General features: G+C 40.3%; 2 protein-coding genes across 4 annotated transcripts in view; one reads left to right on the top strand and one right to left on the bottom strand.

The window, feature by feature from the left end:
* Positions 1-3,089, top strand: part of LOC111966596 (protein phosphatase 1 regulatory subunit 12B) — a 45,773-nt gene extending 42,684 nt beyond the window's left edge. For all 3 annotated transcript variants that reach the window (XM_023991379.3, XM_023991382.3, XM_070444540.1), the window contains one exon: positions 1,786-3,089. In XM_023991379.3, coding sequence (XP_023847147.1) covers positions 1,786-1,872 — 87 coding nt within the window. In that variant the 3' untranslated portion in view covers positions 1,873-3,089. The remainder of the gene's footprint in view (positions 1-1,785) is intronic.
* Positions 3,090-3,316: 227 nt separating this feature from the next.
* Positions 3,317-19,719, bottom strand: part of LOC111966594 (synaptotagmin-2-like) — an 85,837-nt gene continuing 69,434 nt past the window's right edge. Inside the window, exons 6-12 of the mRNA XM_070444541.1 lie at positions 18,664-18,824; positions 15,079-15,216; positions 14,223-14,390; positions 11,586-11,751; positions 10,371-10,490; positions 9,578-9,711; positions 3,317-9,265 (exon numbers count right to left, since the gene is read on the bottom strand). Coding sequence (XP_070300642.1) covers positions 9,050-9,265; positions 9,578-9,711; positions 10,371-10,490; positions 11,586-11,751; positions 14,223-14,390; positions 15,079-15,216; positions 18,664-18,824 — 1,103 coding nt within the window. The 3' untranslated portion in view covers positions 3,317-9,049. The remainder of the gene's footprint in view (positions 9,266-9,577; positions 9,712-10,370; positions 10,491-11,585; positions 11,752-14,222; positions 14,391-15,078; positions 15,217-18,663; positions 18,825-19,719) is intronic.

The following is a 19,719-nucleotide window of genomic DNA, read 5'->3' on the forward strand; positions in this document are numbered from 1 at the left end:
TTCCTGTGTTTTTACTGCGGCCCTCCTGTTCTGGCTCAGCTGCAGGCACTACGGAGCGGCAAGGAGCAGTCTGCTGGCTGAGAACAGGGCCATGCCGTCGTGTCCTCACCCGCCTCTCCCAGATGGTCCTGCCTGAGACAGAGGACCTCTAACCCCCCTGTCCCACAGGCCTCCACTCTCTAATCCCTCCTTGCTTCCACCTCCTGAGTCTCAGCGCACTCCTCCTCTCATCTGTCCTCCTTCTGGTTCTCCTGATGCTGCACCTCCTTCCTCCTCTCTGCTGCCCTCTTCTCAGGCAGGTCTGCTGTCTGCACCCCACCTCCCACTCTCACTCCTCCACCTTAAGGCTCTCTCACTTGTGTGGCATGCCTCTCTCTGATCACTCTCCATAAGGCCAATGAAGGGCAGCCCCTTAAACTCGCTCATCTATTTAGCTGCATCCATGCTGCATGGGTGATATTATTTATAGGCTGTGTAGAGACCAGTACAGTAGTGGTGGCAGCCTGACGTTTCTCCAGTGGTTATTATTACAGTATAGTCAGGCAAGTCACTCATTCCTGGGCTTGAACGAACTCAGAACAGGCTGGACGCTGCTTGAGAGACTTATGGACAGGCAGAGTGCTGAAGTCGCAGGAAACCTTGTAGGATTAACATGATTGCAATTTTCCATTTCACAAACCTGACATTTCATTGTTTGCTCATTTTTTGCCACAGTGTCCAATGCAAAGTGGCTGATAGGGAATCTGACATTTTAAACTATTATGTTTGTCTCAATCATGGTTGGAGTGGGAGTGGAATGTGTGATCTCATTGGCAATCCGTCGACTCATAAACCCTTTTTCCACTGGCCAAAAACATGTGCCAATAGTGTTGTGTGTGTGTGGTGTGTGTGTGTGTGTGTGTGTGGTGTGTGTGTGTGTGTGTGTGTGTGTGGTGTGTGGTGTGTGTGTGTGTGTGTGTGTGTGTGTGTGTGGTGTGTGTGTGTGTGTGTGTTGTGTGTGTGTGTGTTGTGTGTGTGTGTGTGTGTGTGTACTACACACGCTCGTCTGAGGACAGAAGCAGAACTGGACAAACAGTTGGACCAAAAATGTGCAGTATGCATCGTCAAATATAATACATAACAATATGCTGCTATTTAATTGTCGTAACTGGAATAGGCAGGAGTGGGGGGATGAGTTCATCATCGTCTGTGAAGGTAGACTTTTTCAGGCGAGCACAAAACGTTATTGTTCACTGTACTGTCTGTGGGGGATGGGGGAGATTTTGACAAAGATTGTGGTTATTTTTAGTCATTATTCATGCTGTGGGAGGTGACCTAGATTGCGGAAGCTGACCGCCTTGCATCTCTCTCTCTGTTTTGGTTCTCTCTCAGTTTGTAGTTTGCACATAGAACCATAAGCCAAATCATGTCCCAACCTTTTCCACGATCATACTGTATCCGCATGCTCTCATTGCTTTACATCATATTTTGCTGAAAGCCTGCCTTTTCTCCACCCTTCTGTCCACCCTTTGCATGTAGTGACTATAGAGATTGTAGTGTTCAATCATTTAGCAATGAGTTCCTGGTGATTAAATATTGCATATCATTCTTACTTTGCCTGAAAATGATAAACAATGTGTATTAAATGTGTCTGTCAATGTCCCTTAAATAAGAAGGAACATAGACAAAAGACAAGGCAGTGTCACTTGCACATATTTCTGTCTACAGGGCATTATGTGTCACCACTGTTCCCTGTTGCGAATTAGCTACCATGACAATCTAATGCTGCTCTCTCTGTTCCTGTAGGTGTTGACAGAGCTTAAATCAGACAACCAGAGACTGAAGGACGAGAATGGGGCTCTGATCCGTGTCATCAGCAAGCTGTCCAAGTAAGAGGTTGGAAGCCTCTGTCCAAAGTCATGGTATACTTCCCTCAAGCTTGCAACGTGTGTCACTATCATTGGCCTTCGGCACCCTCCCACCCTGAGACTGTACCATGGTGCTCAATGACACTTACCTGCCAACTGTTCTCAGAGGCATGGTGAGGAACCGTCAAATTCCTGATGACCCCTGGCCTGACCCTTGACCTCCATGTTCATTGGCTCACTTCATACCAGGAGGTCAAAGGTGAGAAGAACACACAGCGTCCGCTCAAAGAGGGTGTTGATCTTGGCTACAGTAAACTCTGTAGCTCCAGGCCAGAAATCACTAATCAATATCACATCCACATATTTTACCTATACATCACAAACATATGTTGATTTTGTGCTTCAGTGTGCACTGCTGAAAAAAACGACTGAAAAAACAATCATAGGTATAACTTTTATGACATTGATAACATTACACATTGTCAGTTGTTATGAGGTGTTTATATCATTAGTCTTTATGGTTTGTAGTTCAATTGAAGTCCAAATTTCCATCACAGACCATTTTCTCTGAACTGCTCATTAACCTTTTCCTGCTTTGATTTTAGTGTGGTGTACTGTACCATGGTATCTGGTGAGACAGATGTCACATTTGTTGGATAATTTTATATAATTTATGCATTTTTTTTCTCAAATATTTATACTTATACTCAACCATATTTTTACCAATATATTATTAATATGTATCCTCTTTAAGCATTTTATGAAACAGTACCATTAGTCCACATAGTGCCTCACGTTATGAGATGGACAGCATTTCTTTTTTTTCAAGTGAAACCTGTACATGATTTGTAATGCAGATAGCACAGGGCACAACACAGGGCCTCTATCACAGGACGTCGGTGGCACCTTAATTGGGGAGGATGGTCTCGTGATAATGGCTGGAGCCGAATCAGTAGGAATGTAGTCAAATACATCAAACACATACGCTCCATTCCAGCCATTATTATGAGCCGTCCTCTCCTTAGCAGCCTCCACTGCTCTTTATGTATACTACGTGCCTTTCCTGAAAGAACAATACAGCTATCTGTCTACACATGTACTGTAAGTATATTTAAAGACAGTATTTTACGTTGAAACAACTTTACCATGGAAGTATGTATTATAAGAGACCGGAAAAACTGAAATGCTACTTGTACATGTCTGTGGTTTGATCACTTGCTCAATAAAGTGTGGATGGTTAAATATGTGATAACTATCATTATGTGTGTTCTCACTCTACCAAAATCTTTATCACTTGGCATTAAGTGCATCTGAAAGGAATTGTTCAGTACTGAGCGCTAAATTCTAAATATCTTGCGATAAAAACTGGTATCCAACCAATGAACACTCGGATGCTGAAGTTAAAATCCCCTTGTAGAGAGGTTACAGAATAAAGAATAGAGCCATGATGCACAGACAATACATGAGTCCAAGCTTATTAAAAGGCCTTTATTTCCTATTTGTTTCTTACAGAGCTGGTAACACTTATGATAGATCTGTATTGAGTTATTTGGTTCCCTCGATAACTTTACAAGGATCCTCGATGCTCATCCACTGACGGGCCGTGGGCAGTTTGTATAGGAGCAATGTTTTGTGTCCAGTCAAGGGCTAAAGCATGCGATCCACAGTAGGCACAAGTACTGACATGAACACGCGCACCACAACACTAAGACACGAAGAAACACAGCCAGAGGACACGCAATCTCATGGTCCTCTGAGGCTTAAAAAGAGGATGAAGAGAAAGAGAGGAGAAAAAAGTATTTTGGAATGCAATTGTAGTATGGAAAATGAGAAGTGAAGAAAGAGTTCAAGAGAGAGGGTTGGTACTATTCTGCATGTTTTGGTAGTATATATATCCATGTTGTAAACGCGAAGGACGACGTTCCTCTGAAAATCAGTTTCATTCTGGATCCAAAGGAGCCCCCAGCGAGTCCAGTTCCACAACAACAGCACATTAATGCTAAGACAGGAAAACAGTGGTGGAAAAGTTCAATCATTGTCTTTTCCATTGGTCCTAATGCAGTTTTGCATTCTAAATATAATACAATAGAAACACAACACTAACCTAGTGATTATTACAGTAGAAAGAAGAAACACAAAGCGAGCAACACAAACAGAGACAGGAGAACACACTGTTAGGTGGTGAGTGACCTAGGCCAACTGAGACACTCCTTAACACATTATTGACATGGAAGTTGTATGACTTTTCTGTTATTTCTCTATTTTCTCTCTCTCTGCATTGTTGGGAAGGGCCCTGTAAGAAAACATTTCCCTGTAAGTCTACACCTTTTGTTGACGAAGCATGTGACAAATACAATTTGATATGATGCTCTAGTTTGGAGGGTATCCCTTTGAAAATCACATTGACCTTTTTTATAAAGTACTTGAATAATTCATTTAAAAAGCCTGATAGAAATAAAACAGCTAGTAGTACAAAAGAACTGTAGAATGTAGTGTGTGAATCATCGTGCTCTCAATCTATTGTTTCTTCACCGCTGAGATATAGCCTGCAGTTCATTTCTAAAGCAGTTGTGCATAAAGTAGATATATCAATTTAGGCTTTCAAAAAATAGGTATTCCTATAATATAAACATTTTAAACCATTGTAAATAAAAACATCTTTGTTAATTATTTTCATCACCACTTAAATGTACACTTAAGAATGGTTTATGTATTCTGGGCATGCAGATATATACGTTAAGTAAGTTGCAGTAGTACTGTGTTTTAGCACTGCAACCTCTAACTTTATAAAGGGCCTATGCTTTTTGTTCTTGTAACATACATACATACATACACACAAACACACAGTTATCAGTCGTTTTCCCCATATAGCGAACTGTCCAATGACCGTGGCAGTGTAAAATGCATTGAAACAATCAACTCTTTTTAATAAAAATTTGCTATATTTGACCCTTTAATCACAGTTATTTTATCATCTAACCTGCATCCGTATCAGTGGAATTATTTGGGCTCTGAAATAGATTCAAACAGATTACTGATGAGGATTTCATGGAATTGTAAATATAGATGGATATACTGGCAGTATTTTGGAAAGACACTGAAATGGTCAACTGGATTGAAGTTCCGTGTGCATGGGTTTGGTCACAGTTCAAAAGGATTGATTGTGACATTGAGAAGCAACATCAATGATCCCATTATAAAATTGTTGCAAACTTCAAACAACACTATGATTATTATTTCAATAGTGTTGCTATTAGAGGAATTGTTGACTTGAAACAGCTGGTTTCCATCAAAGTGGCTAAGATTAGACTGTAGATCATTTATCTTAACTTTACTGTTTACCATGAATGCAACATATGTTGATCAGACAATAATGCTGAGACTTGGCATTGTTACAAGATAGATAGATATTTCTGCCATATCTTTGATCACAATGTTATGTCATGTCTGTAAAGCCACTGTGGATGAAAATAGAGGGATCCATACATGGCAGTCAGGGTCCTAAATGAATTGCACTCAGCCCAAGGATCACCAACAGACCAGCCTGACACTCACATTTCAATAATGTAAATGTTCTGGATGACTTCTTCAGGTATTTTCGATAACATCTTGTGAGATAAGAAGAATCATGATTCATACTATCAAAACAAGGCATATACAAATTACATCACTGGAATATATTAGCTACACATGTATAAAATAAAGACAGCTTTAACATCTTCAAAGTAGAAAACAAAATCACATCCACTCTACTAAACTCACAACTGCTCTCAGTGCTCAATATTTTGCCTTCTAGAATCTAGATGAGTACAGAGTTCTGAACAGAATGTACATGACAAACACTGACCTAGGAAGATTAAGAAGTGGTTTTTTTGTGTGTTTTTTTTTTACAAATCAATAACTAGTTATACAGCAGAGCTCTAAAGAGTTAGTGCTTGAGTATTATGGCTTTAGTTTTTATCTAATTCAACTATCTGTATACACATACACATATATTTGTGTAATAAGCACTGTAAAATATATATCATTGCAAAGGGTGTCAGGTCATTAAACCAATGCAAAGTAAAACTCCCCCCAAAAAGTTTAAAGTACAGTAGGGGACTCCAAGCTTTATTTCCAGTGTGGAGATGTGTGGATTCAGTTCTGGTGGGCTCTTTAGCATCCTAAATAGTAGGCTTGTAATACATGTTTGTCCAAAAATCAGGTTTATCTTTTTTCTTGTCTTTTTAACCAAATGGTGGAAACGTTTCAGCAATGGCACTGATCATTGAAGAGTTCCACTTTGGAATAGCTGTATTTCTTGAACTTGGAGCCCCCCTACAATGACTGATATTTGGCAAGAAGACCAACATAGACTGAAATAATCTCAAAGGAAACGATGTATGAATAAAGAAATAAGTACATAAATACATAAATAAATAGATTTGAAATAAATTATAATTAATCCAAATAAATCACAAGGATTTAGATAGCAAGCATGCGGCTACATTTTTATCCTACATGAACTCACACACAGTACTTGACGACAAACTTGCTTAAAAGTTTAGGCATGGACAGAATCATATTATTCTAATATATTATGACATTCTTTTCAATAACCCATTCATGGAAAATAAATACATATTTGTTTAATTTAGAAAATATACAGTGTATCTTTTTTCCTGCATTGTGTTACAGTATTAAAATGACAATTGACACCCACATACGTACACAAGATATTTTTGCTTTATCTCTAAAACATGCTCTTTCGTACAGTATCTTGTAGAAACATGCAGTATCAACCTGTATGAACTATGTATATAGGCGAAACTACACACCGATGGGTTGTTTGATTGCTTGCATTTTGTCTTTTCTTAGTGTTGCTTTTTGAACATATAGAAAAAACTAAATAAAATTAAATATAAAACATAACTAATCTGACCCCTACTGGACATATAAATAAAGATATGGTTGTCCAATAGAGAAAATCAATACATTAACCAACATTCACTACTGTAATTCCCAAAAGTATAAAAGTTGACAAACTGTTAAAACATTAAACTGCTTTGCTTGTTCTTAAACACAATCAAGTACTTTTTGTCGTCCTTGAAATACATTGCTTTGCTTTGAACTATTTTGTTGTTTGGAACAAGATGGTGCAGAGACAGTTCATGTCCCATTAAATTACTAATGTGGCTCGAAAGTCTAATGGCATTTTGCTACGACTTTTACATTTTTTAATTGTCAATTTAATTCAGTCATATGATCAGTTTTATACTGAAATATATCTCAAGAGAAAGTCAAAATGTAAAATCACTTATTCAGCGAAGGATCTGCGGAACAGCATTTCATTGAAATGTGTCTTATTCCCAATCAGAAGACTTTCGAATATGTGACCTGACTCAAACTCACGACATCTCATCACAAAAACCATAGATCAAAGAACAATCTATAACCACGTAACATAGAGATATCCAGTATAGTGCAATTAGATTCAGCAGTTTGGTCATCTGTGTATAACATACACATAAAGGGAACCTTCCAGATCTTATCCTTTCAATCAAACTTAACAACAACAATTGTCTCAGAGTAATCAAAGTGCATTCACAAGAAAAACAAGGTTAAAATGATCAAACAAAACTACAAAAATAATGATTCACTCATAAATTCACGCTCTTGCTTTTTTACCAGAAATTATTCCTCATAAAATAAATTGTTAAATCTCTGGTTTTCGGAGAGTATAATTAGAACAGAACATTTTGATTTAAAGTGCTTGAGGAATAAAAGTGTTTGACGTTGAAAAGAAAAGGGTGAGTAAAAAACAACACAGCTAATTGGAAGGCGTCCCTGGTAGTTGAGAATTGCTTATTTCATTACTTGGAAGGCTTGTCTCCTTTATGACTGTAAGACGAATACAGAGATTCCTTTGAACAAGTGAAATCCTTGTTGTGAGTCCATGACTAATGGCAGTAGCACTGAACAGGGAGATAGATCCTAAATAGTAGAGGCATTGGAGGGGAAGGTGGTAGATTGCAGGCAGTAGAATAGACACCTGACAAACAACATTGTGTCAACCAGGGTCCCATTCAGTCCTTGGAGTTTCCACACAGATATTCTCACAGATATGCTCTCTCTTGCATGCATGCAAATGTCTATCATGACCCATGTTGGGAAAGCATGCAAGAGAGAGAAATATCTGTGTGGAAACTCCAAGGACTGAATGGAACCTTCCATTCAGTCCTTGAAGTTTCCACACAGATATTCTTTCTCTTGCATGCTTTCCCAACATGGGCCATGATAGACACTTACAGTGGCTCATAGTCCCTTTATCCTAAACATATTTCACATCTCAACTCTGTTGACTGACAGCCACAAACGGTGTTATTGAGAGACACTCGAGAGACTCTCCTGTTGCCATTTCAGTGATAAATTTAGACTAGTCTTAGATTATGGAAAAATAAACCAATCCAGCACCAGACTGAGATTTTAAAATCATCAAAAACATTATTCTCTGATCATGTTGCGGAGCATTTTGAATAACAACCCGTTTAGAAAAAAAGGCATGAAGTTTCAGTTTTCTCTCAGTGTACCTGAGAATATGGGTGAGCAGATGAGCTAATAATCAAAAAGGCAGTGTGTTAACAGTGTGGGGTAACTGGATATTGTCTATCTCTACTCTTTACCCAACTCTAGGAATGTAGTTCAAACTAATGGAATCGTATCTAGTATGTAGTAAGTAACTGGCAGGTGTGGAGCATGGTGCAACAATACACCCAAGGAATGAACCTGCTTGTGTTTTTCCTCTATTACATGGCAGTATAAAGCATTTTAAGTATTAAGCAGTATTGAAGCAACGGTGGCTCTAAGGGGAGGGGATGAAAAGGTACAAAATGAGTGAATGTGTGGTTTTACTTCCCTAATCCTCCATCACACTGGACCACTGTTTTCACACTCTAGGCTCCTATCCTCATGACACAATGTAACTAACTGCAACCCCAATATAAACATCAATTGAGTGATCTTGTGACTGTTTCCTTGTGGAATGATGCTTTTCTTTTCTATTATTTTTTGATCATGTCAATTGGGATATAGGTAGGTATCTGTGGTGTAGGGTGTAGAATTGGTTGGTGTGTTGGTTTGGAATGTAGTATTGGGAGATGTGTAGGACCAGTACTGAGGAGGATGGGTAGGTTTGGGTATGGGTGTTAGTGGGTAGAGAAGGTTTACTTCTTGGCGTTCAGGGCTGCCAGCGAAGCATCAATCTCCTCCTCGGGCTGCAGTGGATGCCACTGGGCGATGGGGCGGCGAGGGTTGGCCAGCATGTCGGACCAGTGCTTCAGCTGGGTGCCAGTCGCCTTGCTGCCCACCCAGATCTTCCCGATGGCGTCGTTTTTACCGATCTTGTCATAATCCAGCACTGTGACCACAGCTTGGATTTTCTAGGGAATGAGAAAAAGCAAGTGTTATATTATTGACATTTAGAAAGATCTTACAGAATATAATTGCATAATTGAATTGTAATTCCATGGTGTACAGTATGTATTCGTCAATGATACACAAGGGGGCATGATTCATTCTGGTTTTAGCTGTGCTGCGGTCAGGTCAGGTCAGGTAGGTCTGTCGTCTGTCTGCTGTCTGTCTGTCTGTCTGTCTGTCTGTCTGTCTGTCTGTCTGTCTGTCTGTCTGTCTGTCTGTCTGTCTGTCTGTCTGTCTGTCTGTCTTTGAGCGCTTTGTTCACAGCTATACACTACCTGCATCTGCTCAATAGGAATCTCAAAGCTGAAGGACTCATTGTAGTATGGATTCAGAGTGTTCTTCTTCACCGTGGTCTTCTTCTTCTTCAGACGCTTGCCGTTCTGCATCAAGTTGATCTTCACATAGGGATCTACACAAAGGGATTGATACACACAGCCAGGTATTAAAACAGGCCAGGTATCAGACTCACTATTGGGATTATTAACAAACATGGCTTTATGTCGTTTAATAGATGTATCTTATTGCCCCTGTCACATTGTTTCAGCAGAGTTCAATCATTAAAACACAATACTTCATTACCATCAGGGCTCCAGTAACAAAAGGAACCCAGCAGTGGTTGTAATGCAGTAAACTGCCAGCAGATGGTTGCAGTGCAGTTTAGCTGAAGGGAGTGAAGAGTCGTGGGTACATCAGAGTCAGCACGTGAGTGCAAACTGAATGGCCCCGGAGATTGGCTGCTTGCAATGTATCCTACAGCAGCTCACCATACAGATCAAAATCATACGATCGGTTCACAAGGTTTTACTGGATCCTATTTCATGTTATATAGCCTAGCCTTTACCACAGAATAATGCACAAAGAAACACTCTGAAATAGCTGTATTAATATAGATTTGGGAATATAGATTTGGGTGTCGTACTGTGTGAATAGAGGTATTGCCTCGTTGACCTTGACCAAGGGGAGCATATTGAACCAGGATATGGGAGATACTGTATGGGCGGCTTAAACTCCACTGTTCATCTGTTCCATTGTTTTATTCACAGTGATCATTATGTTTCCATATTTTACCTGACAGTCCTCCCACGTCCATCTTCTTGAGGTTCTTGGCCTCCAGGATGCAGATGGTAAGTTTCCCAGCAGTGGGCACGTAGCGCAGAGAGATGCAGATATCTCCCAGCTTCTCTTGCTGCGTGTGGGATGGGAGAAGAAGGTAAAGAGGATCTAATAATATTCCTCCTCAATGTTCATCCTCATTGGGTGCATGTCTTCCATTCATACCAAGCAACACCTAAATATAGGGAACCATTCACACTATGCAACACTAAATATAGGGAACCATTCACACTAAGCAACACCTAAATATAGGGAACCATTCACACTAAGCAACACTAAATATAGGGAACCATTCACACTAAGCAACACTAAATATAGGGAACCATTCACACTATGCAACACTAAATATAGGGAACCATCACACTAAGCAACACTAATATAGGGAACCATTCACACATGCAACACTAAAATATAGGGAACCATCCACACATGCAACACTAATATAGGAACCATTCACACTATGCAACACTAAATATAGGGAACCATTCACACTAAGCACACTAAATATAGGGAACCATTCACACTATGCAACACTAAATATAGGGAACCATTCACACTATGCAACACTAAATATAGGGAACCATTCACAGCTATGCAACACTAAATATAGGGAACCATTCACACTATGCAACACTAAATATAGGGAACCATTCACACTAATCAACACCTAATATAGGGAACCATTCACACTATGCAACACTAAATATAGGGAACCATTCACACTATGCAACACTAAATATAGGGAACCATTCACACTATGCAACACTAAATATAGGGAACCATCACACTATGCAACACTAAATATAGGGAACCATTCACACTATGCAACACTAAATATAGGGAACCATTCACACTATGCAACACTAAATATGGGAACCATTCACACTAGCAACACTAATATAGGAACCATTCACACTATCCAACACTAAATATAGGGAACCATTCACACTATGCAACACTAAATATAGGGAACCATTCACACTATGCAACACTAAATATAGGAACCATTACACTATGCAACACTAAATATAGGGAACCATTCACACTATGCAACACTAAATATAGGGAACCATTCACACTACGAGGATGAACATCGTTCTGAACTGTACAATGTGATACGTATTTCAAAGGACTGAATAAAGTGGGGAGATGGTCTTCAAATTTTACCATCTTCTTTCTCTGCACTGTCCAGGTCCCTCCACTCCTCCAGTGGCTGGGCTAGGTCCAGTTTGTGCAAGGGTAGTTTCACCTCTCCAATGACGTCATGCTTAGAGAAGCGGTCAAAGTCAAAGACCTGCATGACCAAAGTCTTGCCACCCATCTCTTGGAATGGAATCTGAAAAACATCAAAAACCCCATCAACATTAATATTACTTTCTTTTATAAATGTTAGCCTCTGAAGCCTCTCTAATGTGATTAGTGATGAATTTAGTCTGTCCCTCATTTTAAGGTCAACCATGTTACGTGAACTGAGCTCTCAATTGTAATATGGTGAAACTATTCCTTTTTAAATATTGTTTCCAAAAGAAACATTAAACATATAATAGTCAAACCATAGTGTAAAAGCAGATGAGCTGGTTCTACTATTTTTTGGCAATTTTCTGGGGTTTTGTGGTGGAAAACTGAGCGGGTCGAGTATAACACGTCAACCTTGTTACCCATAGATAGACAGGTTAGACATTTTTTAACAATTAAACTTTTTTAAGGTTTAATTGAATTGCCACTCCCTGTTGCACACAACAAGCTTCCATTCCCGTCATCACAAGGGATTTATGGCTGACTTAAGGTGAAATCGTCAACCCTGTTTCTTTCATTTGCACTTAATAGGCACTTTCTAAAGTACATTTTTTATTTAACCTCCAGATGGGATTTCTTTTTATAATGAAGTTGACCATGTGATATTTATGACAAAATGCTAAGATTAGGTGAAATCCCAAAAAATGGTCTGACAAAGTTATGTGAAGACAGACGCAGGGAGACGAGAAGCAAGTACAGGGAGTGAATAGGTAGTAAATAACAGACATGAAACAAAACACGGACAGCGTCTGGACAAGGGAAACATATCGACATTAGTACTGACACAGGGATCAAGCTGAGGAACAGACAGATATAGAGGAGGAAATCAATAAAGTGATGGAGTCCAGGTGAGTCCAATGAAGCACTGATGCGCGTAATGATGGTGACAGGTGTGCGTAATGGGCAGCCTGGCGCCCTCGAGCGCCAGAGAGGGGGAGCGTGCGTGACAAGTTACACTTCTCAAAAGGCACCGAATTGGTGGAACTACCATAGCATTATTTTGACCTGATATACATACATTGACCATGAATGATCAGAGCCAGATATGTACAAATAGCTGTATGCAGTATCCAAAGAATCTCACAATTTGGAGGTGTATACAGAAACCTGAATATGAATAGCCATTAAATGAGAACAGAGTATCTTGGACCTCTTAGCACATCGCTAGAATGGGTCTGGGCTGTATTTCCCTGCACTGGGAGCTGATGCTCTATCTGTCCCCAGAGGAGTGATGGGCGTGTGGGATGATTCGTGGGAGACGAGGAACAGAGGGCCAGAGCCAGCCTGCATAGTGCGCTGCTCCCTCAGCAGAACTGAACAGTACAGTCCTGTCCTATCCTTGGGAAGATATAGCAGGTTTGATCCCTTTCTCATAGAGCTGTGTCAGCACTCAGACAGGAGGGAGGGAGGTGGCGTTCTCCTTTAACTGGATTGCCATCCCTCTTATCCCCTCCTCTGCTCTGCTCAGGTCAGCTCTGAGGTTTCTATGGCTATGCTTTATCACTGGCCAAGCTCTGATTTCCAATCGCATTCTCCAGCTAGACTAGTCTATACTGCTGCTCTCTTTCGAATGCACGCACACACACACACACACACACACACACACACACACACACAACACACAACCACACACACACACACACACACACACACACACACACACACACACACACACACACACACACACACACACACACACACACACACACACACACACACACACACACACACACACACACACACACCACACACACACACACCACACACACACACCACACACACACACACAGAGAGAGAGAGAGAGACATGAACAAAAAATAAAAAATAACATAAATTAAAGCACATGGGAACAGATTGTAGCTTTAATTAGATTCTGACAATAGGAAGCTTGAGGCTATTTATACTTGATGGAATTAGAGTCTAATATACACCGTATACATTAGACAGTAGATACACAATATCTGAAGAATAGTTTGTAATTCATTCTTTGAAATGCAATATTGAATCATTTCCTTGAACTTCAGATATGACCAGATAAATTTAATTCATAAGATGGCTTTATATGATAGGGATTTATGATGTACAGTACATGTCCAAAATTGTATTAAACAAAATAGAGATTGTTTTAAGGAAATGCATCTGAGCATCTACAAATGCAAGTCTAGGCTCTGACTATTATCGGCCGAGGAGATTCAGTGGTGGAGGCTAGTTGGTATCAGATGAAGGGAGGGTATCAGATGCAGGGAGTCTGCAGTGGACTGGGGAATCTCTGTTATGAGGTGTTATCTGAAATACCAGCCCAGCGGATGGATCAGAAGAAAGAGAGAGCATAGCTGATGTATCAGGCTTTGGGTAACTGGCTGTCTGGCAGGAGTTATGGTCTGGCCATCCATCACAGCTTAGGTCTATTAGATGTATCTTTATAATTCTGATACACGTTAAAGAAGAGAGAGAAAGAGAGAGATAGAGAGAGAGACAGAGAGAGAGAGCAATCAAAATACAGTAGCCTACCTTGAAAACAAAGGTCTCATTGAAGGTAGGGTTCAGCGTCTTCTTGTGCACCTTGGTGGTAAAATGCTTCTTCTTGTCTGGGAGGACATAGACCTTGACATATGGGTCAGAGGTGCCACCGCTGTCCATGGAGAGGAGATCAGCTGCTTGGAGGAGGCCCACTGTGAGCTAGGGGTCAGAGGTCAAGTGTAAAAGGGGTCAGTCAATTTGCTCTATACATGATTAATCAGCCTCAATGTACCCAGACAGTGTCCTCTCACAGTTCCACAGAGACAACCCACAGTTCTTTGAACAGACATTTCTTTGAACAGATCAAAGAAAGCCCTTACTTTATGCTTGTGTAACACATTATGATGAACATGATAAATATGCTTTGGTGTGGTGAGGTCTGTCTGTCTGTCTGCCTTTGCTCCTCAAAGTATCAGTGAACAAAGACATTCTCCACAGAAGAGTATGATGACGGAGCAAATGCTGCATAACAGGTCAAGGAAATCCATTCATACGCTGCATATATAACACAAACAAGGAATGGAATCTTTGTAAAAGTTTGACTGATTTGATCTTGAAAGCATAACTGTAGAACGATGGATTGAATCAATCCTTTAGTGTCAGCAAATTCACATTTACAGCTGTCCTTGGCTTTTGAACCAACTCAAAGCTGCATTTCTGAAGGATAAAAAACTCTCAGCAAATGGCAAAAGTCCATTGCCTTTGAAAGCCGTCATGTGGAAAACTACCTTGGACTAAAGGCTTAGGCAGTTAGCTTTGTTTTGTCTTTTTTCCAGCAAAGTAAAATTGTCTATTTATTAAGCTCCGGGGTCGTCAAAAAGCCATCTGCTCAAGTCAAAACACCCACCTTGTTGTCCTGGAAGTCGTAATCTATGGAATACTGAAGCTTCCCAAGCTTTTCTTTCTCCTTCACCTCTTCCTCTTTCTCATCTCCAGTCATACCAGTCTCAGCATCATCTTCATCATAATCATCGTCGTCCTGTTTCTGGAATGACAAGGGGGAGGAGGGGGAGGGGGCAGAGTGGGCGTCAGACATTTGAACAAAGAGTCAAAAACACCTATAGATTCTTCTTCAGCAGTCTGGTTAGTCACGGCAGCCATCTACCTGCCACTTACCCCCTGCTTGCTTACCCAGATGTTACTAGTGCACATCTTTTCATTGATGACCTTGGTTGCAACATGACTTGATTTCACCATTCCTTGAGTGACACCATTTTGCTTTTGCACTATATTCATAATTAATTATTTACTGTATATCCATTTACATAACATAGAAAGAGATAGATATACTGAATGTAAAAAGGAAAAAAAGGACAGTAAAACAGTAAAGATGTAGTCGAGGTTTGCTACAGGGGTAGCCCCAGACAGGACAAACGTTTTTGTTCCTGCTGCAAATCCTGCCATTTTGACATTGATAAAGGTTTGTGTCAAAGTCTACAGAAACAATATAATGCTTGTATTCTGTTTTCTCCTTGTTGCCGTAACTGCACTCCAACCTCCCAAAAAATATGTTTGCACTATTACTGTCTAAGATTACACCTCCACTGACATAATCATCGCTAATTACTTTAATTACTGAAAAATCGACACTAATCTACAGCAGATATGAGCTAATAACTCCTGCTAATACACATTGCGTTTTACAGATGTATTGTACAGTATCTCTAGTTATAAGGAACATTTACAAATCCCAGTGTCAGCTCATATGATAATATAATTAGCCAAATAGCTAACCATGACATCATTGTAGAATTACTGACCCTTTTAAACAATTTTTTGCCTACCTTCTAATTTTATATTGTCCACGACACATACTGTACATTAGTCAATAATGTAAATTAGTAGGGCCATGCTATTTATCACAGAGCTTACCCTGGAAGAGGAACCGGGGCAGACTGCAGCTCATTCTATGTTGTATTCTAAAACCAAGACACCAAGACACCATTCACACACAAACACCCACCCAATTACTAACACATTCACACAGACACACTGTATTCTACATATTATAATCACCCTTGCATACACAGACTTACATACTTAATATCCCTCACATCTACTGAGCAAACATTTAAACAACAACAAGCACACGTAAGCACACATGCACGCCCGCACACACTCACACGCAAAAGCTCTCGCATGCAGGCTTGCAGAAAAACTCACCCACTCTTCAAACACACGTGCAAACACAAACACACACACACACTCACCATCTCCTTATAGTGGCATTCTGTACATTTGTTGCGGTAAATGCTTTACATTCGAGCATGCCAGGTCAATCAATGCAGGAGAATACAGTAGTCTTTAAATAATGTGAATGAAATTACTCAGTTGTTTTCCGTCTCCTATAGTCTCAATAATGACTCCTGATGTGCATTAAAGTAATGTATCAATGTCAGTAATATTTTTGTCAGTCAAGATTGCATTTGCAATCCTGAAAAACTCTGTGTACACAAAACAAAGTGCTATCTAGAACCTTAAAGGGTTCTTCGGCTGTCCCCAAAGGAGGACCCTTTGAAGAACTTTTTGGGATTCCATGTAGGTTCTACCAGTCTAAATCATACCATACATGCAGTGGGATTCAAAGATTACAGAAAGGCATGTCCAAAAGTATGTCCCCATCATCATAACTACGATAACTTTTCATTTGTGAGCTCACATTCTGCAAGGAATTCTGAAATCAAACTGTAGGCAGRCAATTGAAGTACCAGAGTTTAAATTTGAATCATGCTGTCTAAAGAGAATTCAAACGTGGCTCACATTATTACCAGTAGGCAAACTTTCTGACCCCCATTCTTTTCACCACTGCTCCAGGGAGAAAGGGAAATGTTGATTATAACCTAATGGGTCAGCATCATCATGGGTCATCCAGGATAGTTACTCTCAAGTCAAGTTGTGGCCATTCAATGATACCTTCTGAAAAGGCTTGTGTTGGTCTTTGTCAAGAGATACAAACCACTTTGTCTCACCTTGATCTCTGAGCATGTTTGCACAACTGATTTTATGACGTAGAAATTATGTATGAATTTCACACTGAAAGCATGGAAAAGACTAGTAGTATAGTTACTGTAAGAGACTATGAACAATAATGTGCTTCATTAGGTAATTCGATAGTGGAAACATGTTCAAAAATCTCAGCGGGTAAAGTTTCCCCCATTATTTGACAATAGCCAACCTCACCCTTTGCACATGCATGTTAGTGATCTCTGGTGGGATGCCTCAGTGCACTCGTCATCATTCAGAGGCTCAACCGTAGGATGAGTTGCACGTTCATTTCAAAAACATTTAAAACATTTCCACTTTCAGAGGTCTTATAGTTTGTTTGTTTTATCTTTTGCCCAAAATTGCAACCTCTCCATTCAAGACATCATCATGGCAGTCGGTGCGGTAGCATATCAAATCAGTAGACTTGCAAAGCAGCTTAATCGCTCCCATAGCTACACCCTCAAGCACCCACAGCACCTAAGCTTGCAAGACTAAGAAAGCCATAGCACCCATTGTAATAATCGCCAATCCCCTTCCACAAGCCCAGCCCACCCCCATCTCTCCCCTGCCCTACGCTTAAACAGAGCGGCCAGAGAGGGGCGCCTCGTGCCGTCAGACCTACCGTAGACAGAGAAGTCCACCACAGTCAAGATACACGGAGCACACATAAGACACAAAGCAGGAAGGAGGAGAGCAGGGAGAAAGGAAGAGATTGAACTCACAGCAGACACCATAGAGGGAAATTAGAGCAGAGGCACAGTCAACGACTACACTATAGGACAGGAAAAATGACACAGTGCTAGAAACCCACTAAGGCAAGCTCTAAACTAGGGGCCTTGTGTTTTAATTAACCATCAGTTTGGGGATCTTGCTGTTGTTGTTGTTGAAGAATGTTCAATTGAACCAAAATGTAATCTGTAAAATGCTCGGTTATGCACTAGAGTAGAACATTTAGCCCCACAATGTCGCTACGGGCTGTTTAGAATTAGAATTTTGGCATGGCTATTCTGTGCTAATTGGTAAGCATTATATATTCCATCAACAAAAGTATAATTCCCCCATGCAAAAGAGCTCAGCTGTGTCATTTTTCACCCAGGTCCCAAAGCACAACAGAAAGCACCACTAATATGTCTGACAAATACAATATATAACAACAAGAAATGAAGAAGGAAGGGGGGGTATTTTCTAGAGATGTTGACAGTTCAATGATGGGCTAAATGACTTACTAAATATATACAATGTTATGAATTCTAAATGGCTAGACATGGCTCTATTTTCACTATGCCATCCACTGAGTGATGTGGTTGTCAGTTATGGAACAATAGGTTCTCTATGCTGTTATTGGCAAATATTCTACATAAAGAACAGCTTTAAGTTGGGTGTTAGTTCACAATGTATTTATTCTGATGTATAACTATACAATTACCCCCCCCTGGGTTGAACATACCTCTCCTCCTTTCATGTTCGTCATGCCCATTTCCCCCTTCCCTTTCTTGCCCTTCTTGTTCTTCTTCTTCTTGCAACAGCACTTCTTAACGATGCAGAAGCAGCAGGTGAGAATCAGGATAGCAGCTACCACTGCAATGGCGATGATGGCCCATGATGGCACTAAGATACACACACACACACAAACACAAACACATACGCACATACAGACACATACACAAACACACACAAACAAAAAACAATTAGCTAACAATTAGATTTGGTGCAAATTAGATTTTCAGAGAATGCCATTCGCAATGATACCGCCTGATCGATACATAATAAGCGCCTAAAGTAGATGTCAATGCCTTCAGGGGGAGAACAGATCTATAGTGAACAAAAATATAAACGCAACATGCGTTACAGTTCAAATAAGGAAAGCAGTCAGTTGAAAATAATTCATTAGGCTCAAATCTATAGATTTCACATGACTGGGAAAACAGATATGCATCTGTTGGTCACAGATACCTTAAAAAAAGGTAGGGGTGTGGATAAGAAAACCAGTCAGTATCTGGTGTGACCACCATTTGCCTCATGCAGTGCGACACATCTCCTTCGCATAGAGTTAATCAGGCTGTTGATTGTGGCCTGTGGAATGTTGTCCCACTCCTCTTCAATGGCTGTGCGAAGTTACCAGATATTGGAGGGAACTGGAACACGCTGTCGTACACGTCAATCCAGAGCATCCCAAACCGCTCGCCCCTACGATGGTCTGCGGTTGTGAGGCTGGTTGGATGTACTGCCAAATTCTTTAAAACAACGTTGCAGGCGGCTTATGGTAGAGAAATGAACATTACATTCTCTGGCACAGCTCCGGTGGACATTCCCGCAGTCAGTATACCAATTGCAACATTGTGTTGTGTGATAAAACTGCATATTTTAGAGTGGCCTTTTATTGTCCCCAGCATAAGGTGCACCAGTGCAATGATCATGTGTTGAATCAACTTCTTGATATGCCACATCTGTCAGGTGGATGGATTATCTTGACAAAGGATAAATGTTCACTAACAGGGACGTA

The sequence above is a fragment of the Salvelinus sp. IW2-2015 genome, linkage group LG7 (assembly GCF_002910315.2).
Source record: "Salvelinus sp. IW2-2015 linkage group LG7, ASM291031v2, whole genome shotgun sequence".
NCBI classification, from domain to species: Eukaryota; Metazoa; Chordata; class Actinopteri; order Salmoniformes; family Salmonidae; genus Salvelinus; species Salvelinus sp. IW2-2015.